The following is a 25,610-nucleotide window of genomic DNA, read 5'->3' as shown; positions in this document are numbered from 1 at the left end:
AGCACTTACTCGTTAATAATTCCAGTGCTTCTGTTTGGACATGGGGATGTGCTACCAATTTAAAAAGTGACAACTCACGGGCCAGGTAACAAAGGACAGTTAAACTTAACAATGCACTGTAAATGGTTGCCTCTGTTATATGAAACTGAAACCACACCGGCACTTACAAACCAATATCGCACTTTGGAAAGCATGTCAGATGTTTCAAAAGTGCTAAGCAGCATGGAGGTCTCATTCTCTGAATGCAATGATAACTCCTTATTTGCTCTTGGCCACAAGGTTTGCAAAAGTCCAAAAAATATATATGCAGGGAAACCCCAGACACAAGTTGGGTGAATCGGAGGATCCTCAAAACAGCCTGGTAAGGACTAAGAACGCTCAGTGTCCATGGAACGCTGATTGGCAGTTGGAAGGAGGGAATGGAAAACTCTGGAGAAGGAATGGAATTGAGTATGGTATAGAAGGGTACAGCTGAGTGACAGAAACAGTGAGTGGGAGCATTCCACACTGTTTCATTTTGTAGATCCTGGACGATTTCCTAGTTTTCTAGTACTTCAGTCTTCTGCACACATCTAGGGAATACGTTCTATTGAACTCAGTCGACTTTGAATTTTGGCACAACCTGCCAAGGAAGAATTTACATATCAGAATCATCTAGCAAGGCCAACCACTGCAAGAACTTGATTTCTCACTTGACTGTAGCATTGTCTTGGGAAACAATGTTCATAATACCCCTTTACCATTGAGACTGTATAAGTGTATAAGCTAGAGCCGGGGAAAATCAGCAAGTCATAATCACAATTAGTTGAGCCTCCTCAACTAATTAGGGTGGGTTTTTTTCCCCTTTTGTAAATAGGAAACATATCAGCATAGGCTGAGGAGATGTCATGCAGGCTGTTATTTTATGGTGCATGTATATGCATGTTAAATCATTGCACATGGCAATCTATATGTGGGTTTCTTACATTTTCATACGTGTGTAGGTTTCATACATTTGTTTCATGGAGAGGCCTTTATACTTCTTAGATCAGTTGTCCCGTAGTTTCTGTCCTGATTGACAGCAGGTTTCCAAGACAGTCAAAGATGGGGTTCTTTACCTGAAAATGCCAGGGATCATCCTAAGAATGTCTATATGTAAGTGAGTACTCTACCCTGAGTGATGGTTTTTCTTCTGTGGGAAAATCCCAAGATGGAGGAACAGAGACACACTGCTCAGTGACTAAATCTGTACGTTCATTTCTACATACTGCATCTAATGGTTAGTTCCATATAAGGTGGGTTTAATGAACGGAACCAATGCAAGATGCCTACTTATATATTGTACATTTCTAGACAAGAAGCTTTAGATACCATACTACCAAATTATTTCAAAAGTCACTGTAGCCCAGAGAGGGAAATAGCCAAGCTCTTTTCACACGCTAAAGGATGTTACTTATCATTCTTATGCCCCGTCTCACATATCCTAAAACCTTTTGGATATTGATATTCAGCCAACAGAAAGAGCTAGGAGATTTGATGTGAAACCTGGCCTTTCTCCAATAGCTGAATGAGATTGGACAATGAAAGTAGAGCTCTGTGCACCTGTGTCCAAAAGGGAACCTGAAGACTACACTGTCAAAATGGTTCTGAACTGATACATCTTTAAAAGGACCATTACAGAGATGATAATAATTGATAAGATTAATGTATTCATCAGTTGCTGACAGTTGTTTCTATAGCCCTCATGATCCTGATTTGTTCTGCTAGGACTGCTTCCGTTTAGTTGACTGCCCACTGAGCAGAAAAAATAAGGATGGATAAGGAGGAACAATAAATACAGAAGGGTTGAAAATGAGTCCCTGGACTTAGGAGTGGAATTTATCTTGAAACCAAGGCTGATATTAGTGTCAATGAAACAGCTATGTCAGATGATGATCTTGTCCTCCTCTGAATTACAACAGATGTATGTGCACTTTAGGCAGCTGCAAAGAAGGGTGGGAGGTGGACAGAGTAGAACTGTCAGAAATACGGTTCTCTTGTTGTCTTTGCAACTGCTTTCTTTCTCAGCGTCTTCTCAAAAAATAGGTCTGTAGTTCTGATTAAGATAAGTTTTGTCACAGTGAATCATTTATCTAGAACTCTAGTATGCAGGGTGTTCATTGCAGTGTTCCTGATAGATCCTGCAGCCCAACTGTGGTCAGCACACTAGAAGAGCAATGAAATATTTCTCACATTCAGGGTGCAATTCTCAGCTCATTTAATCTGGAATAGTAGTTCTTCAAGGCAGAACACATCGGTAAGAGTAAGTTGAAGACTACTAAAGGTTTTATTTGTAGAATGTTGTTTAAGACTGCAGTTTAATGTGCATTTATTGGGGGTTGACCTCAATACATTTATTTACACTGGTGGCCAAAATTGTGGAAATGCCACTTCTTTTTGGAGTAATACCATAACATTATATATCAATGGAAAGAAAATTTAATGAAGAATGCAATGCAACAATGTTTGTTCAATTATCTGTATTCTATCAAAGATTATAGCCAAATAACCAGAAAAAGGAAGCACAAATTGCTTAGGTTGATATGCAGTAGCTTTGAACGTAGCCAATGAGCATGAGTGTTTTTAGAGAGCCAATCAGGTGTTATGAGCCATCAAACCTCGGAAATACACTTTCCTCAAAAGTTTTCCACAATTTTGGCCACTAGTGTACTGTATTGACGTCAATGGGACTTAATTCCAAGCAGACATGATAGGATTTTGCTGATACAATGATTTTCCCCCATTCCTTTTTTTTTTCTTTTTTTGCTCCTAAAGATGCTCAAGAGTCAGACGCAACTAGGGGTGGAAACAAAATTATATTAAAGCCAAAGATTCAAGCAGAGACAAAGCATGTGCAAGACGAACAGGGATTTGGAGGTAGTCACAGTCAGAATCTGTAGCAGCAATTTGTAGATAATGTTCTGTTGCACAAGTGGTAAGTCTGGGGGCAGGACAAAAAACTGTCTAATGTGGGAGTGCAGTACAGCCAGTTTAGAGTTGCTAGCTGGAGCCATAATAAGGCTATAGGAGCTTTTTGGAATGAATAGCTGTTCAATCTGCCAGAGTAGTTCTATGGTTGAGAAGGCAGGATTCCTGCCTAATCCGCAAGGGGATCTAGTTTCTTGGCTGGCCTCAGCCTTCCTGAAAGTCTGCCATGCCACTTGAACAAGCAGCTCGCTAGAACACGAATGGGTTAGGAAAAAGTAATGTATTAAAACTTGATTCATCCAAATCTCATGCTTTAAAAAACAAATTTAATTTTCAAATTACAAAAAAACCTAATACATTAAGCAACATTTCATTATCCAGTGCTACCTTAAGCACTCACTTAAAACATAACTACAGTGGTACCCCGCAAGACGAACGCCTCGCGAGACGAAAAACTCGCAAAACGAAAGGTTTTTTCATTTTCGAGTTGCCTCGCAAGACGAATTTCCCTATGGGCTTGCTTCGCAAAACGAAGCTTGCCCCGGGGACAGTGGGTCTTCTCTTTTGAAGCAAGCGGCTGCGGGGAGATCGCTTCTCCCCACCGCCCCTTGCTTCAAAAGAGGTCCGGGGGCAGCGGGAAGCGCTTCCCGTTGCCCCCGGACCTCTTTTGAAGCAAGCGGCTGCGCTTCTCTCCGCAGCCGCTTGCTTCAAAAGAGGTCCCGGACCTCTTTTGAAGCAAGCGGCTGCGGGGAGATCGCTTCTCCCGGTGCTCCGAAGCGGGGCAGGGGGGGCGGGAACACCTTCCCCCACCGCCCCGCTTCAGAACGGTGCTCCGAAGCGGGGTGGGGGGCGGGAACACCTGCCCCACCGCCAGGCTTCGTAGCGCTGCTGCGAAGCCGGGCGGGAACACCTTCCCCCACCGCCCCGCTTCAGAACGGTGCTCCGAAGTGGGGTGGGGGGGCGGGAACACCTGCCCCACCGCCGGGCTTCGTAGCGCTGCTGCGTAGCCGGGCAGGGGGGGCGGGAACACCTGCCCCAGCCACCCCGCTTCGGAACGCTGCTCCGAAGCGGGGTGGGGGGGCGGGAACACCTGCCCCACCGCCGGGCTTCGTAGCGCTGCTGCGAAGCCGGGCGGGGGGGGCGGGAAAACCTGCCCCAGCCACCCCGCTTCGGAACGCTGCTCCGAAGCGGGGTGGGGGGGCGGGAACACCTGCCCCACCGCTGGGATTCGTAGCGCTGCTGCGAAGCCGGGCGGGGGGGCGGGAACACCTGCCCCAGCCACCCCGCTTCGGAACGGTGCTCCGAAGTGGGGTGGGGGGGCGGGAACACCTGCCCCACCGCCGGGCTTCGTAGCGCTGCTGCGAAGCCGGGCGGGTGGGGGGGCGGGAACACCTGCCCCACCGCTGGGCTTCGTAGCGCTGCTGCGAAGCCGGGCGGGGGGGCGGGAACACCTTCTGAAGGCGGGCGGGGGGCGAAAGTCTTTGTCCCCCCTGCCTGCCTTCCCAGGGGCTTTTAAATCGCCCCGGACAGCGGAGAAGTCCTCCGCTGTCCGGGGCGATTTTAAAATGCCGCCCACAAGCATTTTAAGATTGCACGGACAGCGGAGAAGTCCTCCGCTGTCCCGGGGTTTTTTAAAATGCTGGGGGTGGGAAGAAAAGCCCTCCCCCCCAGCCTTCAGAAGAGGTCCGGGGACAGAGTGTCCCCGGACCTGGTCTGAAGGCGGTTTCCCTAGGAACGCATTAATTGATTTTCAATGCATTCCTATGGGAAACCGTGCATCGCAAGACGAAAAAACCGCAAGACGAAGAGACTTGCGGAACGAATTAATTTCGTCTTGCGAGGCACTACTGTAATCACTGTACATATACATGTGTATGAATGATTGATTTTTACCAGGGCTTCTACTTACTTGCTTTTTAAGGTCAGCATATTTCAAAGAAAAATATGCATGGAAAGCTTGTCTGATAGCTGTCCTTTCCTTCATTATTTTTTTAAAAAATGCAATTCTTTGTCATCACTTATGCATCAACATTTGCTGATCTGTAGAAATAAACGCTCAGGAAGATATTACTCACAATAACTAGGTTTAATATAAACCCCAATATGAAGAATGTTTCATTTCCCCCAGTGGTCAGTCCAGAATTGTGACATTTTCATTAGTCCTAATAAAGATATTGATGTATCATGAGTTTCGTAAATAGGACAGTTTAGAAATGTTTTCGCCTTTCAGTATAGGACCAGCCTTTCATTCATTTTTGTTTCCCCCCAATTATATTTTATTAAATTTTAACATTTTTAACATACACAGTCAAAATACAAATTTCTCTTTCTTTTTTTGACTTCCCACTCCTTTTTTCATGCAGTTGTTGTTTCTCCCCTTCTGCTACACCCTATCTTCTATCTTATCAAATCATAATCACAATACTATGATCTAATTACTTATGTTGTTCATAGCTCAAATCCTGCTTGCGACTTCATCATACTATTAACATTTCTTCGAATGGTTCAAAAAAGGCATCCGTCCTTCCATAAAACACCTTCACACACCTTCATTTGTTTGGCTTCCTTCTTGCCTCTTTCTAATCTAGTGCTTCCATTTCCTGCACATTTAATAGGTGTGTAGAAGAGGGGATTTCACCAGATGTAGCTGGTATGACAAGCTGCAACTGCTGGAATTTCTTCTTCAACATGTCTATTCAACATGCAGGAGCCCCTACCTTTCTACAACTTTCTACTCTAATACCGACCCACTTCAAGAAAAACCGATTTGCACTTGAATCCTTACAACCCACCCAAAGAGCAAAACAGCTTCCAGGTGTTTTGGCTCTCCACAATGCTTCATGGCCCTTATCCTTTCACGATTTATCTGCTCTATATAGCATGCTTGTGATCTGTCACAATCTTTCCTACTTACATCTGTGAGTTAGGGCCACTGAGTGCTATTTATTTAGCACTAAAGCATGTGAATGGCTCTACAAGACCTAGATAAGGCCCAATTATTTCTCCAAAGCGCTTACATAAAACAAGAATTAATCACAGGCCTGGGAATGATCAGAGGGCAAGAAAGCGGGCTTGTGATTAAAGTTGTAGAGCTACTTGTTTATACTCCTGCACACCATGGAAGGTTTTTAATGTCCGATTATTTAACATTATAGTACACTTCAAGTCAAATCTAATTCAAAATGCAAGGCATACATATTTCTTCCTGGTAGGCTAGGGATATGCACCGATTCTGATTAAAACATATGAGTTTCCCTTCAGCAATTTGGTTTTCATCTGTTATTTTACCAGAACTATGCGCTTGCAAGATGATAAGAGAATGGAAAAGGCTGACAGTAGTAAGTGAAACAGCAACATGGAATGCTTCATTCAAGGCTATGGAACACATACCAGTTTTGAATGCACCTTGGCAATATTCTCAAATATCATATTGATGGCTCTTCAGCACTATTCCTTGGGAAATCACTGTATAGTACATAGAACCCTTTGTGAAAATTAGTGTCTTCCTACATCACAGTTACACTTTTGGTAACTAATAACCCACACAGTAAAAATTATACTTCTGTTCATTTCAGAAAGGGCATTTTCATTAAGCACAAATTCATCCAGCCTTCCATTATGAAGTCTGGTATTAGCATTTAATGAACCTAAACATCATAATGTTTTCCTGGAAGGCAAAGGCAAATATTTCTATAGCAGATAATTAAATGGAAATATAGTCATACATCTCCTTACACATATCTTTATTTTCTTCGCAAGTGAACTATTTCACCATTTTAGCATGGAAGGATTGGGAGTCTGAGGAGATTTCTCCTATGGTGTTTTCCTACAGTGATGTCTGCCATTATGCCCCACATGTTGCTTCCTAAAAGTGTAATGGTCCCATTTTAAAGAGTGTAGAAATCTCGACTGCTGTCTCTAGGTCAGTGGTTCTCAAAGCGTGTGGAGATGTGGGAAGAGAGGGTGGCAAGTGTGGCAGGAAGGTTCAAGGGCAACCAAAATAACTCTTAAATATTTCAGTGTTGTATAGTATCAAAACATTTTTTTCAAAAATGGGGGGAGAAATGGGGAATCTGGAGCCTAATCTGGTTTATTGTGGACTGACATTAGTTCTTTTGAGGTTGTTTTTTTTAGTCACGCCCAAATTTACATAATAAACAATGGCATCAGATATTTCTAACATTTTCTTATAAGGACTGTTACTCCATCTGGAGTTCATCTGAAAGATATCTGTGCACATAGCGGCCACAATCTGGAAAGCTATATGCGCAGATGGGCCCTTTCGTTAGTTCACGAAGGCCAGGTATTGTGAGCAGAGTCCCTTCCATTTTGGACAATTGGAAAATCCCAATTGTGGTCGTAGCGCTTGCACACTGGATCTCAGCCATTCTGTTTTTGAAGCATTTATCCTGTGGTTGTGAATTTCAGGTGTTGCATTAAGAGACAAAGCAAGAGGTGTGTCACAGAGGCAGAAGTTTTGTTTTGTTGTGCGTGCAAGAGAGAAGGGGGTAGATTCTTGCTTAACTCCATTGATATTTCTAGCCATTATTTACAGATTAGTTTCAGCTACTTAGAAGTAAATGTAGACTTTCCTTTTCGGTATGCTAAAGCATAAAAGACACCTGAAATTATGTGTTATGCCTATTGGTGTGGTTGCTCGAGAGCAATCAGGCAAGATCCCTCACTGGTCTTTTTAAAGGCTTTATTATTGGTGCAAAAACATTTACAATGCAGAACGCCTCTATTCCATGTCTTGCTCAATCACCAGCAGAATCTGAGAGTGGGCGGTCCTTAAACTTTCCCCAGCAGAGTAGTTTCTTGACCCCTAGCCGACGCCTCCCCTCTCTGCGCGAAAGCCTACTGTGCAAGGAAGGCTTGGGTAACGGGGGACCTCTCTCCTCCCCGCTTTGCTCAGGCAAGGAGTCCTGGCACCGCCTTGCATCCTCCGAGCCCTGCAGCTCTTCCCCACTAGAGGCGTGGCTTCCTTCCTCTGCTGAGGAAGTGCTGCTTCCCACGATCTTTGGAGGCTCTCTGTAATCCAGCTGCCCTCCCCCCTCTTGCCTCTCAGCCGATGGCAGTTCCCTGACATCCTGTGTCCACAATAATGCAGATTGGGCCCCTCAATGGAACCAAACAAAGCAGCCCAAATGTGCATGAAATATGGGAGCGTGTCAGAGACGGGGATGACCCTTAAACAAAGTGAGGCAGCAGATGCTTCCTCTGCTACCCTACAGCCCTCAGGTAGGGGCAGGGAGATGCTCTCCTGCAACCAGTAACTAATGTGCATGGAACAGATGAGGTGCTATCTTGTCTCCGGGCAGCAAAGTGTCTTGGGGCCACCCTGATCTGAGTCCTTATAGATTTCTGTATGAAAGTGAATAGTAGGGGATGGGGCATGATACTAAAATTTAATTAAGCTTTTTTTTGTTATATACTAATTTAATTGCAAACAATGTAGTGATTGTAGGTAATGTCATCAGTGCAGTTACATTACATTCCTCCAACAGCTAATTGTAACTGACAGTGCCCATGTCGAGCCTTAAGTAGTTCTCATTCAGTTGCATCCAACATCGCACAAGTGTATTTCTTTTCATCCAGAATGGGATTTCCTCTTCCTTCCTGCCCCTGTATGCTCCCCACATCTGCAGAGCAGGTATTGGGGGTGCAAGGGGAGAAGAGAGGAAAGAGAAGTCCTATTACAGCTGTGAAAATCTGTTCTGCTAGCAGCTGGTGGGCAGCCACAATTGGGTATCACTCACTGAGCTCAATGGGTAATACTCCCAGGTAAGTATAGGGTTACTGCTCAGATCCATTTATTTAGGCAGATATTTAACTTTCCAGTTTAAATTTTTTTTTACTGTTTTATCAGCTGCTTCTGCCTGTACTTATTATTGTTGTATTGGGGGCTTTCATTTGATTTTAATATAGTTGTAAGCCACCCTGAACATTGTGTGCACAGTGGAAGGACAGGATATAAATTTTCAGAAATATATTCCATTGCTTTCACTGGGACTTATCCATGACTAACGCTTGCTGGGTTGAATCCTGAGTCCTCTGTCCTTGCAGAAAAAGTAACATTCATGTGGCCTTTCCCCCTCTTTTAAATAAACGTGGTCTTCAAACAAACTTACATTTGTTCGTTGGTCAGAATTACTACAATTTAATAAATTACTTCCTTGATTTACTTCAATTTAAAGAATGTTGATCTGCCTTAGGATAACTATATTGACAATATATTTCATTAACTTGGAACATTTCTCTTTTATTCTGTAAGAAAGAAGCTATATTTTTCTACAGCATTTAAAGACACTTTATCTTTTCCTTAAAAGCAAAATGCTTTGCCACTAATCCCAGTTTTTGTCTTATACAACTCATTCGAGTGCCTGATATGTGTTTGTTTCTTAGGCAAACGTGTAAAACCCTTCAAGAACAAGGAGATTTCTGCTGTGCCTGGTGACAATTTTTGTTTATTCCACATACACACACACACACAATATTCTGGCTCCACGTTTGGGGCAATAGTTGTCATGAATCCTACTATTGGTCGGATTCTCAGGAAGGGCCAGAAGGTTCGTTGAGGAGTAAAGAGTCAAAACCTCTCCCGAAAGATGTTCCAGCCTTGCTTTGTTACTCACAGAGCAGCAGGTGTGTACAAATACAGGTTTTCATAGTTGTAGCGGTATTTAATGTATTGTACTGTTTCTCAAACTCACAGAGCACCATTTAATCACAACATTACCATTAGAAAAATTAAACATATTTTTTTTTGCAAAGTATTATGGGGCTGTTTGTACGGACAATAAGTTTAAAAATAGCATCGTAGATTCGTTATTGACTACAATAGCCACATCCTTTGTGTATTTGTGTCCTCATGTGTCTGGTCAAACAAGTGTGGCTTTTGCAGAGCTTTAAGTTATCCCCTAGTGAAGCCTTGTTTTCATCAGTGTTCTGTAATAAACCTGTATTGCAGGCACCTAAACACAGGATTACCATCCTAAATGTACAAAAAACATAGCACAACATATTCGAATATTTAAATCCCAATAATATTGAAAGCATGATGTTCTTAATCTCCCTGGATTATCCTGGCCTATAAGGATAAAAGCCAAAGCAAAAACATGGTTTTTTAAAAGTGTATTATGGTAAATGCTGCAATTACAGTGATATGTGATAGATTGAAATAAGAAATGTAACTTTTGTAACTTGATTATTTTTCAGGTTTAGGCTTTAACAGTGGTACCTTGGTTCCTGAACATTGTTGTACGTTTCAGTTCTCGAAGGCTGAAAACCCGGAAGTAAATGCTTCCGTTTTTGAACATTTTTCGGAACCCGAACGTGCGACGCGGCTTCCGCCAAGTGCAAGAAGCTCTTGCAACCAATGGGAAGCTGCACCTCGGTTTTCAAACGTTCCGGAACGGATTACGTTCGAGAACCACTGTACATATTAAATCATTAGACCAACGTAAAATTCCATCCACTGTAGCCAGCGATATTGCATATTCCAAAACGGTGTTGAGCAGTCAACAAAGGCTTTCACAAACAGGTATTGAAAGCTCATCATAATCTGTGCCAGCCTTGTTTCAGAGAGGAGTTCCATGGAGCTCTATAGTAAAGGACTTCTCTCAGGTTACTGCACACTATGTCTCAGCTCATGGTGGCCCCACCAGGAGAATCTCCTCTAATTATGTTAGCAGACAGTCAGTTATATTTGGGAGCAGGTGTCCCTTTGTATATCCAGACTTGCAGAGTTGCACAGAGTTTAATATGTAAGCATGTGCACCTTAAATTTGGCTTTGTATCAAATTGGCAGCCAGTCTGAGCAGGATTGCCCTAGTTGTTCTTATTATTTATTACCATATTTTTCACTGTATAAGACACACCAGACCATAAGGCGCACCTAGTTTTTGGAGGAGGAAAACACGGGAAAAAAAAAATTCTGAATCTCAGAAGGCAGAACAGCAAGAGGGATTGCTGCGCAGTGAAAGCAGCAATCCCTCTTGCTGTTCTGGCTTCTGGGATAGCTGCGCAGCCTTGCATTCGCTCCATAAGACACACACACATTTCCCCTTACTTTTGAGGAGGGAAAAAGTTAGTCTTATACAGCGAAAAATACGGTAATTTTTTAATACCTGGCCATTTTCCCTGACAGGGACTCAAGGCGGCTTACAGATAAAAATAACAACAGTTACCAAACAATAGCCCATGTCTTCCTTACTTGCAATTTTACCTACAAGTTTAGAATTCTGTCTTTCATCAGATTTATATCCATGCTCATCTGTTATTTGTTCAGGTGTTTTCAAATTTCAAATTTATTGGATATGTGACAGTCGGGTCAATAGAATGTGCATATATATTTACTGTATTTACATATCTTCCCACTTTTACTTCTTGTATATTTTTGACATTTTGGGTTTAAGTGGTTCTAAATCTTGGGCAAACAGCAAGGAGCACAGCCAACTTTTGGTCAGTCCGAAAGAGGAGGGAGACATAAAAGTAAAATAAGAAAAGCATGTAATAGCAGACAGGGCACCCAACAACTGACATCGCAGTGTACATTGTTATGAAGCTCTACCTGCAGTTTTTAGTTTATAATGCACTTATGTCTCATAAGGAACTTTGTGTGTCCCAGTCAGTACTAAACACTGAGCCAAAAAACACCTCTGCCTTTTATGTTTTCACATCTTCCCTTTGGTTGCAACCCTTTAACTTGTTCATAACAAGAGTTGAGGTGAGCATAAGGTGCCATGTTTGCTGATAGCACCGAATATTTTAGGATTGTTAAAGCAAAAAGGGATAGCAACGAGTTCCAAAAGATTCTCTCCAGGCTGAGTAAGGAACATTAAAATGGCAAGTGCAGTTAAGTTTCGGCAAGTATAACGTGATGCAAATTAGAAAGCAAATAGGCCAACACTACATTCATGCAGATGGCATCTGTGACAGACTAGAAAGGGATCTTTTCGTTGCAGTAGATGAAAACATCAACCCAGTGCTTGACTGCTGTGATGAAGGCAAACTCCATGTTAAGGATCCTTAGGAAAGAGATGGTTATCTTACAGCTTTTGCCACCTGTTATCAATAATATTCATAGATTAAAATATCTTTTGGGGGGGGTCTCTGCTGTTTAAGAGCTTTAATTGGCTCATGCTGTTGGTTTACAGTTTTTAAATAATTTGAATGGGCAAGAGGAAAATTCAGTAGTTAACAACAACGTTAAAGACAATCCTTCTTTCAAAATCAAGTTTTACTCACTGTTCAGGGAAGTTTTTAATGTATGATATTTTAGTGTTTTTTTGGTTTCTATGGAAGCCGCCCAGAGTGGCTGGGGAGGCCCAGCCAGATGGGCGGGGTACAAATAATAAATTATTATTATTATTATTATTATTATTATTATTATTATTATTATTATTCGCTCTATAAGATGCACCAGACCATAAGACGCACCTAGTTTTTGGAGGAGGAAAACAAGAAAAAAAAAATCTGAATCCCAGAAGCCAGAACAGTAAGAGTGATCTGGCTTCTGGGATAGGCGTGCGAAGCCTATTCAGGGCAGCGGGATGAAGGCTCCCGCTGCCCTCAAGAGGCTTCGCACGGCTAAGCCAGAAGCCAGGACAGCAAGCGGGATCGCTGCGCAGTGATCCCTCTTGCTGTCCTGGCTTATGGGATAGCCGCGCGAAGCCTCTAGAGGGCAGCGGGAGTAAGGTTCCTCCAAGAGCCATGCTCCCTTTAAAGAGCGGGGGGAAAGCCCCTGAGAGCCGCACACACGGAGCGCTGAGCAGAGCCTCCTGCCTGCATTTGCTCCATAAGACACACACACATCTCCCCTTACTTTTTAGGAGGGGAAAGGTGCATCTTATAGAGCGAAAAATACAGTATCTCTTTGACGTTAAACGGACTTCCCTTCAAAGTTAAAGGGATTAAGCTGCCAGGAAGCTAGGTCAGTTGCATTGAACCATTCTGTTCCTAGTTAATAACAGAGAAGCTTGAGTTGACCCACGTGAAGAAATTGAAGCAGGAATCAGTGAAGATGGAAACGCCAGGCCAGGGCTGTTACTGTTTGTGGCAATAAGTAGAAAAGACACAAAACAAGAAGCACTGAGTGCATAGAGCTGACATAAATAGTGCTTAAACAGTAGGTTATGGACAACTCCAAATTTGTGAGATCACAGGTGTTTTTGAGTAGATATTGCAGTTATCACATGATAGCCTAGCTATTTGGAACTTCTCTTATAAGACTCTTTTCAGCAAGACAGTATATTTGTGGGAAACTCTTTGCCCATTCAGCCTTGCGAATTGGATGTCATCTGCTCATCTGAATCTACCCTAGTCTGTAAGAACTAATAAGCATCAACTGATAGCATCACAAGACATAAATGGTTTAGACATTAAATTGCTGCTGGGCCACTTGGAAAGCTACTGAAAGTAAAAATGTTCAGGGCACTCAGTGATAGGCAGCAACATCTACATTTACTTCAAACAGCTAATTGTGTAACATGATTTTACAGAAGTACAGAATATTGTTTTTACCCATGAGGATGAAACACTTAGCAATTAAGGTGAAATCAGAAATAAATTCAGAGTTGCAGGACTGCAGTTTATTTGCTTTGTTTTACTTGCAGTTCACATAATGCCAGTTGTTTAGAATAACGTTGCAGATGACAAGAAAAAGGCACAGTACATTTGTACTGATTTTATAATATTCCTATTCTGGGATTGTTAACTCCAAATATATGTTGGAAATGAATCAAGTTGTTGTTGTTGTTGTTGTTGTTGTTCTTCTTCTTCTTCTTCTTCTTCTTCTTCTTCTTCTTCTTCTTCTTCTTCTTCTTCTTCTTGAAACACCTTATAAATAAGATTCATGGGGAAATGTAATAATTTGGGACTTGTTTTCTGACTTTTAAGCCACTAATGTCTGTCACTGGATAAAGAACTTCATGTTCACCTAGGCTTTTTAAATAACTGATGGAGTCCGTTATTCTCACAATTTTTCAATCTGTGCTTTAACTTGTAAGGGTGGTATGAGGTACTTGAGTGTATTTATGTTGCTTTTGATTTATTTGGTTTTATATCTTCTGTATATTCTAATTGTTTTTTTATTTATTGCAAACCACACTAAGAACATTATGTTATGCCACCAGTCAGTCAATCAGTCTTTGTTTCCATCATGTTTTCAAGCTTATTTCTGCAGCCATGGAAGTATTCATGGCAGGATGTTCCACATTTTGATTTTTTGACGTAGAAAGCTTGATAGAAATATAATGACAATAAAAAACAAGATGATGAATGATGCCCAAACCAATAAGTTGGTTTTTTTCTCAGAATGCACAACTGTGAACTATGTTACCACAATCTCCTTTGCTTAGACAAATCACATACTGTTGATGATTTGATGAAAACATACAGCACAGTTTCCAAAATCCTTATAACAAGTGCCTTCCCATCTGTTCAAAAATGTGTTTTCAGACAAACTCTGCTTTCCACAAAGTACAGAAATCATAAACTACCTCCATTCCACTTGCCTGGCTGCAGACGTCTACTGTAATCTATTACAACAGTCACACAGGAGACTTGATATTATTTGTTTTCAGGCCATGCATACATGTGTCACAGACTCAGGAGAGGCATTCCCCATTCCTTCCCATGTAGGAGGGAATATCTCTTATGTGACATTTCTAAGTATTTATGGCAAAAAATTATATACATACACACACACTATTAATTTTATTTATTTATTAGATTTATTTCCTGCTCTTCACCAGAATACCCCAGGAATAGCTCAGTTGGAAGAGCATGAGACTCTTAATCTCAGGGTTGTGGGTTTGAACCCCACGTTGGGTAAAAGATTCCCGTATTGCAGGGGGTTGGACTAGATGACCCTCGTGGTCCCTTCCAACTCTACAATTGTATGAATAAACAGTTATTTTTTTAAAAAACACACCAGATATAACCGTTACAATTATCAAACAAGTAAAACTATTCAAAATAGAACATGAAGAAGGTAAGAAATAATAAGAAAAAACTGACAAAACTTAAAACTTATGGGGGTATGGTATAAAGGGGAGGCCACAAGAGTATGCTGACTACACAAAAAGGTGTGGGACAGGAGGAGAATGAAATGCCCTTCCATTACCTTTCCTTGCTAAACTCCCCGGTTTTAAGGAATTTTCTCCCTGCTCTACTATGAGAGGGCAATTGTGGTGGCAGGGGTGGGGGAGGCTGCTTAAAAACAGTCTTCGCAAGTTGGGGGGGTGTCCACTGTCCCCACCATTTGTGTGACAAGTATATGACCAGTCCCCCTTTATATATGACATAGAGGCACACACATGCTTGAGATACATGTGGCTTCAAGTTTGGCCTTTACCAAAATACATACAAAGGGTTTGATCCAGGGCTGTCCTTCTGTAAGCAGAAAGGCATTTCCTGAGTCAGTGCAACAGCTTTATGTTAGAAACAGAACTAAAACCCAGCAGTGCGCTTCTGTTAGTGCAAAGCGGCGTATGATTCTGTTGCAGGAGGTCTGCTCCTGCAACAGCCATTGCACGTTCTCAAGAGATATGGTCTTGCTCAGTGTCTCAAGATGCATGCTCATACCAAATTTGTGCTCTGCAAAATCTTCCACTTGCTCTTGCGCAAGTGATCATAACGGAGCCAACACCATATTTCTGGATCCAGCACACTGTTACAAAATAAAATTCCATATAGTAGTACCCTGTGATTTAAAAAGCCCTTTGCAAAAGCGTTCTAGCTCAGTGGTAGAGCCCATGCTTCTCCATGCAAAGTCTCCCTGGTTCATTCCCTGCCATCTCTTGGTGGAACATACTCTTGTTTGAAACCCTGGAGATCTGTTTCTGGTCAGCATAGTTGAAACTGAGCTAAATGGAGGAATAGCCCAACTTGATATAAGGCAGCTTTCGGTCTTTCTGTCCCATGCTCCACCTGTGCTTTGGAATAATGACATGTGCACACATATGCAACACATCTCAGCATTACCCATTCCACCTTAACTCGGTCTTAGGAATGATTTGGAGAAATCATTTTGGAGTACTTGGCAATCCCTCTTTCTTACCGCCCTGAAGAGTTTGGTGTCATCAGTAAACGTGGCCACTTCAACACTCATTTATAAACAAGTAGGAAAGCAAATAGCGGTCCGTGGCAGAAGCTCCTTCATACATCCCTCTGCTGAATGTCTGGGAAACCTTTCTGGAACAGCAGGCTAGATTTTCATCACCCTATGGGGCAACTTTGGCAGATGGGTGGGGTTGCAGTTCAGTAAAAGCTAGAGGGACCATATTAGCCATTCTTCTAACATCAGAACGGATTCTTCTTCATTCACCCCCTTTCTGTTTCTGAGCGGAAGACACCAATGAAGAAATGAGAAAGGCCCTCTCATTTGCTATACCACCCAACCCCAGCAAAATCCCGTGTTGAGGATTTTACCTAGTGGTACAGCTTATTATGTTCCTATATGTCTTTGTATCAGAAAGGCACCTGGTCAGTTCGGTTGGCAATAAATATTGCTGCAAACATTCCTGAGATCATGGTCTTTCCAACAAGTGGCTCTTGTCCAGGTTTGTTAACTGTCTTACTTTAAATGTTGTGAGGATCCTATGCCCTTTTAAAATGTTTTTTTTTTTTGGGGGGGGTTATTGGGTTGTTTTTATTTTGATTATGTATTTTGTGGTTTTATATTTTGGTTTTATTCTGTGAACTGCCCTGAGACCTCCAGGTATAGAGCGGTATATAAATTCAATAAATAATAATAAAACAATAATATGTGCTATTCAATATGTACCTAGCCATGATAACAGCATGTCCCTACCAAATATATAGAAAACAGATTAGGGCTGTATGTGTGTGTGTGTGTCCAAGACCAGCACTGGTGAGCAAAAACAGCCAAGCTGAATCTTTCCCTCTACACTGACCTCTCCAAAGTTAGTTCCTCTGTGGGCGATTGCTTCATGTCACAGAGACTCGCAGGAGGAAAATTATTGGTGAAGTGCAATTTTGGAATGGAAATTGGAGATGGTAAAGAGTTTAGGTCCTTCCTCCCATGCTCATTGCACACATGCTATACTTTAAAATCTCTCTTCCCCACATCCTCCCTGTGCTCAACAACAACCCAATTCTGATGCCCAGGTCTATTTCCGTCATTTCCACCCTGCCTGCCAGTTTGGACCACTTCAGAAGTCACCACAGTTTTGCAATGCAGTGGTTAATAGGCAGATTTTATCCTTCAGAGGACCTTCTGAGTTATTCCTGTGGTAAGTGATGCCACACGAGCCGAACATGCGCTCATCGAACTTCATCTGAGGTGTAAAATTCTTTTAGATTTAATTATCCATTGTTGTTTTAATATAGAAGTGGCGAGTTCACATGCAATTACGCTTGGCTCACAGCAGCCATTCACAAATTCAAATTAAAAAGTCTTGAAACAGCAGAGTAATTATACCTTAATTGCACACTGAGCACAGAGAAAATGAAGAGAGCCTAATTCTTTGTATTTATAACATAACAACCTATGTGGAAAAAAAGACATTAGCATAAAGGGAGCCATAACTCGCCAAGTATGAACAAATTAATTCAAATAAATATTTAGGGTGTTATATCCTTTTCCATCTGTAGTACTGAGCAACAGCAAAAGTTAATTTTCAGATGTATTAATAATTAATTGAAAAGTTGATTGGAATTGATTGGAACACATTTGGAATGTTACTGTTCTCCTAGGATGTTTAAGATCGGCTTGGTGCCGCTCTCAAATTCTGTTTTTCTATTTATATATATATTAAAAAACCTGGCACAGGACTCTACCTTCCAGCTGCTCTGTTGCAAACCTTACAGTCTTTCCAAAAAGGGAAGCTTCCTGTAAATAACATGGATGGATATTAGCTAAAATTTAACTGCATTTTTATGAAATTGACTTCCACATCTGAAGAGTAATGTGTAAGTGGATAGATGCCATTAACACTAATGGCTGGTGTGTGCTTCCCTTGTATTGGGATTTATATTCTCAGATAGTGGCACATTTGGACTATTCCAAGTATTACTCAGAGTAACGGCGTGTGACCTACAAGCATAAAATTAAGAAGGAGAAGGAGAAAGGACAGGTGGAGCAGCAGGAGTGCTGGCAACAGAAATCCATTAGAGGCTCCAGTGAAACAACAATAGTAATGATAATGGTGATAATAACAATAAGAAACTAAAATAAAATGCACCCAGTGAAGCATGGATTCGTCTTCTAAATAAACAGGGATGGTGCTATAGATACATATATATTTATGATCATGCACCACGCATGGCTAAGTTGTGCAGCTGCACATGAATTATTTTGCTGGCACATTCTGAAGATGGAATTGAAAATTATTCTGCCTGCTAGGATACTAACATTCTATGTGAGTTGTATGACACATCCTTAACTGCAAAGCAGAGGAGTCTCTTTTCGAACTGGACTGTTTTATGGGCTTTTGCAGAGTCACCAAAGGATGATAAAAGCCTAAGGATGATGCCAAATTTGACATTTCAAATTTCAGTTTGTTAACCCTGCCCTTGCTAACCTCAAGCTGTTAGGTAAAGAAGGGGAAAATATTCACCCAGTCTTGCAAAGGACCGTGTTACATTTCTTTTGACTGCATAGAAAGGAAGATCCTGTACAGGCATCATGGTTTGGAAGAGAGTTCAAGCCCCCGTCTGAAGTGCAAATGATAATTGCCTAGCCATAGCTATGATGAAGCATCAGAACAACACAGAAAACAAAGGTGTTGATTAATCTGTGTCAGTTCAGCCAGTTTCACTGGTAGGGTTAAAAAATAATGAATGCATTGATAATTCTAAACCCCACATCTCAACAGTAGTTTTCAAAGTGTCTCCCAAGGATGAAACATGGTTTAGTTGTTTAGTCGTGTCCGACTCTTTGTGACCCCATGGACAAGAGCACACCAGGCACTCCTGTCTTCCACTGCCTCCCGCAGTTTGGTCAAACTCATGTTGGTAGCTTCGAAAACACTGTCCAACCATCTCATCCTCTGTCATCCCCTTCTCCTTGTGCCTTCCATCTTTCCCAGCATCAGGTTCTTTTCCAGGGAGTCTTCTCTTCTCATGAGGTGGCCAAAGTATTGGAGTCTCAGCTTCATGATCTGTCCTTCCAGTGAGCGCTCAGGGCTGATTTCCTTCAGAATGGAGAGGTTTGATCTTCTTGCAGTCCATGGGACTCTCAAGAGTCTCCTCCAGCACCATAATTCAAAAGCATCAATTCTTCGGCGGTCAGCCTTCTTTATGGTCCAGCTCTCACTTCCATACATCACTACTGGGAAAACCATAGCTTTAACTATACAGGCCTTTGTTGGCAAGGTGATGTCTCTGGGAGGGGTAGGGGGGAAACCCTAGCTCATAAAAGAAGTGTCATATCTAGTGTGAGGTACTTGTTCTGTTTAGAAGTTAAAATTATTTTATTATTATATTTTGTCAGAGTAACCAGAAGTAAAATAACCAATCAAGGCAATATAGAGGTATTGCTTCAGGAATCTCAGACAACATGTGAGGTCCTGTCAAATTATGGTGACGAGATGCAAGAGGACAGGGCTCGTACACCTTTAATAATTAAAGGAACTGCAAAAATTCTGCCTTCTACACAACCCCTGTCCACTTTTTTCTTCCGGCCTCCCTGTGTCAGATGCAAGCCATGCAGGGTATCCAAATTCAATTTTTAAATGTTCCTAAAAGCATTCTTATTATCAATTACAGTGGTGCCTCGCAAGACGAAAAGAATCGGTTCTGTGATTCTCTTCGTCTAGCGGTTTTTTCGTCTTGCGAAGCAAGCCCATTGACGGATTAGCGAATTAGCGCTATTAGCGGCTTTTAGCGGCTCTTAGCGGCTTATCTGCTGATCGGATCATTTTCGTCTTGCGAAGCAAGCCCATAGGAGATTTGTTTTGCGAAGCACCTCCAAAACGGAAAACTCTTTCGTCTAGCGAGTTTTCTGTCTTGCATTCGTCTTGCGGGGCACCACTGTATACCGATCATAGACGGCAAAAATGGCAAAACTCAAAAAGCCATGTAGAAAACAAATAATCTGGCCAAGATCCTAGTTAATATAGCTTGGTGGTAGACAACGTGGCTTTCATGCAGGAGATTCTGGCTTCAAACTATGGTTTCTCAAGGTAAAAAGAGTAGATGGTCTGAGAAAAATCCCTTCTTCCGGCCTTGAAGGTCTGTTGCTAGTCACAGCAGACAATAATAGGTTAGTTTGGCCCTTAGTTATGTCTACTGCTTTTCTTTGCCTACCTCCTTTGCATAAAATGTAAGCTTGTTTTCTCCTGCTCTGGAGGGTAGGACTTGAACCAATGGCTTCAAGCTACAAGAAAGGAGATTCTGGCTGAACATCAGGAAGAACTTTCTGACAGTAAGAGCAGTGGAACAGACTCCCTCGGGAGGTTGTGGACGCGCCTTCATGGGATTTTTTTTAGTAGAAGTTGAATGGTTATCTTTGGAGTCCCTTCCATCTCTACAATTCTATGATTCTATTATAATCAGAGAGCATAGTTACGCTGTGTATATGTACACATGCACATACACACACACGTTTAAGCTAGTACTAGGATCCTAGAGCAAACATTTCAGTTTTCTTTGTGCTCCTACTCTCCAGAGTTGATAAAAGACTCCTATGCAGATGCTTTTGCTGAAGGCAAAGGAATGTTTCATCATTAAGGAGCAAGGCTCTTCAAAATCAGATGTACCCCTTGATGAACTGTTACCATGGTCAGTCCAGTAAGTCAGCCCACCAGAGAAAGGAGTGCATTGTTTAATGAAGTTTTAATACAAAAAAGCAACATGATTATTAATTGCATCCACTGATGCAGCAGAAAGAGTCCTTAAAGATGTTCTTTTTGATATGACAGTGATCTTGTTTTCTTCCCTCTTCATGTTTTAAATGCAAGTCAGGCATAGGGAAAAAATCCAATTACTGTGAAATTTTCTGTCTTATGCATTCTTTCTATGTGATCCTTTTATTTTTATGTTGGCTCAGATGAAAGTGCTCCAGTGAAGTTTTGAGAGCTCCTTTATGTACAAGGGATTGGAGGATGAATATATCTTGTGTACAGAAATGTCCCATCCCCCGCCTCCAGTGTTGCTGCTTCTCTCTCCCACCAAATTATTTCTGCTTTTTGACTTGAGTTTGAGACAGCAAAGATTGAGAAGTACATTTTTAAAATTGCTCGAATTCTCAACAATAGGTTTGTTTCCAAAGCAGAACTGGTTTAATTCATTCTTCCTGTGGCTGTTGCTGCTGCTATTTTTTAAAAGCGCTCCCGAAAACTTTTTTTCTGAAGTTATGGCTCCAACCAAGAGGTGAAAATCCCCATGAGAGCTTTCTTTATAAAAGTATACTCAAGTTCTCCCAAAACAAGATCCTTCTCAGGTTTTGGTAGAATCTCAGAAATGGCCTTTAAAGTAGCAACATGAGTTCATTATTTGGGGAGGGGAGCAACTTTGCAGAAATGCTGGTCAGGGACTGTTATTTAGATGTCCATGATGACAGTCCTAATATATTCTTTAAGGAGTATTATGCACTTTTCATTATTTAGCATTATCTGCAAACTAATATTTAGGCTTTCTAGGTGTTCTGCTTTTTTTAAAAAAAGGCTCAAGTTTGTTTTACAGCCAGAGTCCTTCAGTTTTAGAGAAAAATGTTCCAGTTACTACCATGTTGTAGAGAGCCACTTGGATTGACTATCTCACAAATTGCTTTTAAACTCCTGTAGGATCTACCTTCCTATAGCTTAATACTTTTTCTTTTCTTTTTTTAAGTCTAGCCCTTTTACTTTTTCACCACTACCATTTAATTCCAACTTGGTTTTTTAGCCATCTTTTATCACACATCCAGGCACCGGATGAATAGAGACTTGTTTCAAACAAAAGTGTTGTTAAAGTTTATCACATTTATTATATACTACATGTGACAGAATGAAATGCAGTAGTGCATGTACACATATACATTGGTCATCTAACAATATTTGGCTTTATATTTGCTTAAATCTGTCACAGTTACTCTTTAAGACTTTGCCTCAAAGGAGGGAGCCCTGGTATTCACCCCTGTGGAAAGCTAATAGTCAAAATCCCCCTTTTGTTCCCCTCCAAAGTTCACTCAGAGGCGCTGCTGTCTTCCTGATAGATTTGCCTCAGCTGCTCTCTGAAGTCTTCCTTCTGGTCAGATATTTGAAGACCAGGACTCTTCCACAAAGATGCCATAGTGGCCTTCCCTGGAGTCGTCCTGCAGCCAGCTTCCTGCTGCTACCACTTTACCCAGACATAATCCTCTCTGATTCCCAGGCTTACCTTCTGCCTCTTCCCAGTCCCTTAAGTGACTGACCGACTGACCCCCCAAACAGTGGACCTGCTCTAATTTTCATCCCTGGGAGAACTCTCCCAGCAAACATCTTGGAAATCTGAATCCTTATAGGCCTATAACTAAGGGCCGATGGTTTTGAATAAGTAGCCACTATCACAACTGATCCTTTTCATTTCTCCTGACCAATATAAAATATAGATGCTGCTGTTAACTGTCATAAACACCTCTTTTGAAACTAACTGCATAGCCACTTCTGGGCAGAGAATTGAAGCACCATATACTGTATTGCAGGGGTGGCCAACTCCCAAGAGACGGCGATCTACTCACAGAGTTAAAAACTGGCAGTGATCTACCCCCTTTTGGGGGTTCAGGTCAAAGTTGTTGAGCTTCTTTTAGGGAGGGGGAAAGCCATGTTTTTGGGGGGTGCAGGAAAAATGTTTAGCCTTTTTTAGGGGAGCCAAACTTGTTGAGCTTCTTTGGGGGGAGCCAGAGACGTCCAGTGATCTACCGGTAGATCACAATCTACCTGTTGGATGTGCCTGCTGTATTGTATCTCATCCTGACTTCAGTCAGAAGTGAACGGTCCATTCCCCCTCACTATGTAACCCATTCCCCCACAGGATGGAGTACAGTCGTACCTTGGATCCCAAATGCCTTGGTACTCAGAAGTTTTGGCTCCTGGATGCTGCAAACCCGGAAGTGAGTCTTTGGAACCCAAACATCTGGTGGGGCTTCTGTGGCTTCCGATTGGCTGCAGGAGCTTCCTGCAGCCAATCAGAAGCCACGCTTTGGTTTCCAAACGTTTTGGAAGTCGAACGGACTTCCGGAACAGATTCCATTCGACTTCCAAGATACAAGTGTATTGTATGTGACTGGGGAATACCAGATTTCACCACAAGAGGGTGTACTCAAATGGAGATCTTGTGACTTCCTCTTGTTAGTACGGAACAGTCAGGTCTCAGACTAGCTCAAAGCCACATTTCCCTTGAGGTAACCTGTTTTTATCATTCATTTCCATTCCAGCTTAAGCTTGGTTACAATAGGACCCAGGCAAGTAGTTCATTTTGTCACACACAAACCTAATTGCAGTTCTATTGCTATGTGCATGTTTAGAAAGGCCTTCTCCACAGAGGGGCTTAGTAAATGGATTTGTGCCATTATAAACCTAATGTTCAACACACCTCAATTTGATATTTTCTTCTCTTTATACTCTTTTGTTTTTGCAGGTAACTCGATAGCAAAAGACAAATCAGATCACACTCGAGGCTGATAACATTAAATACAGCCAAGTAGGAAGTTTTAATATCCAACTTAACAATCCTCGAGGTCAGGCTTGAGACTGCTGGGGCATACTAATTATTTCAAAAAGAACATTCGCTGTAATCAGCAGCCACTTGAGATCAAAATGGCTGGAAAGTCACACACACGAGATTTCGACGGAGTGAACTGTGTACATTTGTAAAAAATAGCAAAAACATGAAGGGATATACGACCGAAGAAGTGATACTTAAAGGACGCCGAAGAAATAGCAATCCTTTGGATCCTTACATTGAGACTTGTGACGTTTCACCTCGATGAAAGCAGTATACTTTGAAATGTACTGATCCATTTCCTCCGAAACTTTCCTGGTCCTCCATGCAAATTATTGGTGGGACTGTGCACTGCTGTAATCAAACCACTGTTCCAGAAATTGTCCTCTGACACAGCACAGTTTTAGACACTTTTAATTTGTATTCTAATCCTGAAGCTCCAAGGCTACATATTTCAACATGTCGAAGTTGCTTTTCTTATAGGAATGGAAATACTATATATCCATCGTTAATCATTATTGTTGGCAAGTAGTAGTTATCTGAATACGTCACCCATATACGAATGTATCATTAGTCAGACATGTTTCCCTATGACTAACCAACTACCGCAATTCCTTTCGGACAAATAAAGGGTGATCGAGACAGAATGTTCAAGCCCTTCCAATAACATGCTATTAAAATAATCAGTTCCGTATAATTTCAAGAAGATGGGTGTTTTTTGCATACACTTTGGTTTATTATCATTAGGTCCTACAAAGATTACGGTAAAGAATAAATGGCGCTAGCTAGTCCCTTCATGAAAATAGACAGGTGCATGTTAATTTTTCCATTCTGAGGTTCAATGGTATTCATTCAGATACGTTTTTTAGGTTTTTGGTTTTCGTTGCTTGAAAAAAATATTACTATCTGGATGCTTAAGTAGATGTCTGTTTCTTGATAGGACGAAATAGGTTTATTCAAATCTGGAATCCATTGAAGATTTCCTTGGCCACTCCAGGTACATTGGGTTCATTCTGTAGTTATTTTGTTAAACCAGAAGTTCTTTTCTATCTCCTATTTCAGTATCTATTTTTTAATCTTGGTGATCTACTGTTTCATGAAAAATCTTAATGTTTAAATGCCTTAAGCAGCTGTAAACTTTTTTTTCTAAGTTATTACAGAATGTATAATTTTATATTCCATTTAATATATTTACCATGCTATGTGGAAATATGAAGACAGAATGAATGGTTTCTTTTGCATTCCATACTGATGTTGTAAGTTAGTCTTAGAGAAGGCAAAGAGAGAAATTTCTACTCCATTTGTTTTGGGAGGCAATATGAAAACTACACAAACTCAATCCTAACAGAAAGAATTATGCCCAGAACCTCAAGTTGTTTCAAGTGGTTACTAATATTTGTGGGGAAAGGGAACTCTTTCCCATTGTAACAAATATTTGGCGTGGCTAATTATAAATAAATTGGGTTCTATGATGAATGAACACCCTGAGGTACTTTTTCCTGTCATATGATACAAGATTGTTTCACAACAATTTCATTACCTCTGTTGTATTACGGCACTGGATGAAAGAAAACGAATGATAGCTGAAAATCAATCTGAAATGTATAGTATATAATTATGCTACAGAGTAATCCAAATTTTTGCAGAAGGGGTATCCTTGTTAATTAAATTTTAATTAGGATAAATTGATTGTAGCATCAGTTAGCAGTCTTGATATTTTAACAGGATTAATATTGTATGGATTTGTTTTTTAAAGGTATGTGTAACGGAGAAACACAGAATTCAAAAAATATGATTAATTCTTTTGCTTGGGATAGTAAAAAGTATAAATGTGTAATTTTGTAGCAGTTATGAGTTTGGCTTTAATTTAGCCAAAAAATCTACAACATGCTTCTCAACATTTTTTCCCCTTTGTGTTTATTCTTAAAACCAACACTGAAAATATTGTATTATATACAAGTGTAAGACATGCATATCAATAGGTGAAAAATAAATGGATTTTCGAATATACTGAA

The 25,610-nt window shown here is 41.1% G+C and overlaps 1 protein-coding gene across 3 annotated transcripts in view; it reads left to right on the top strand.

Annotated features, from left to right (window-relative positions):
* Positions 1-25,610, top strand: part of TAFA2 (TAFA chemokine like family member 2) — a 147,268-nt gene extending 121,658 nt beyond the window's left edge. For 2 of the 3 annotated variants that reach the window (XR_014223835.1, XR_014223836.1), the window contains exons 5-6: positions 9,352-9,591; positions 23,512-25,610. Coding sequence is in view for 1 of the 3 variants with exons in the window: in XM_082239922.1 (XP_082096048.1) it covers positions 23,512-23,523 (12 nt within the window). In the remaining 2 variants the exon portion in view is untranslated. The remainder of the gene's footprint in view (positions 1-9,351; positions 9,592-23,511) is intronic. The other variant, XM_082239922.1, reaches the window with a different exon arrangement.

Source organism: Podarcis vaucheri (assembly GCF_965113315.1).
Source record: "Podarcis vaucheri genome assembly, chromosome: 10".
In the NCBI taxonomy this organism is placed as follows: domain Eukaryota; kingdom Metazoa; phylum Chordata; class Lepidosauria; order Squamata; family Lacertidae; genus Podarcis; species Podarcis vaucheri.
Note: the sequence above shows the minus strand (reverse complement) of the source record. Positions and strands in the feature narration are given on the sequence as shown.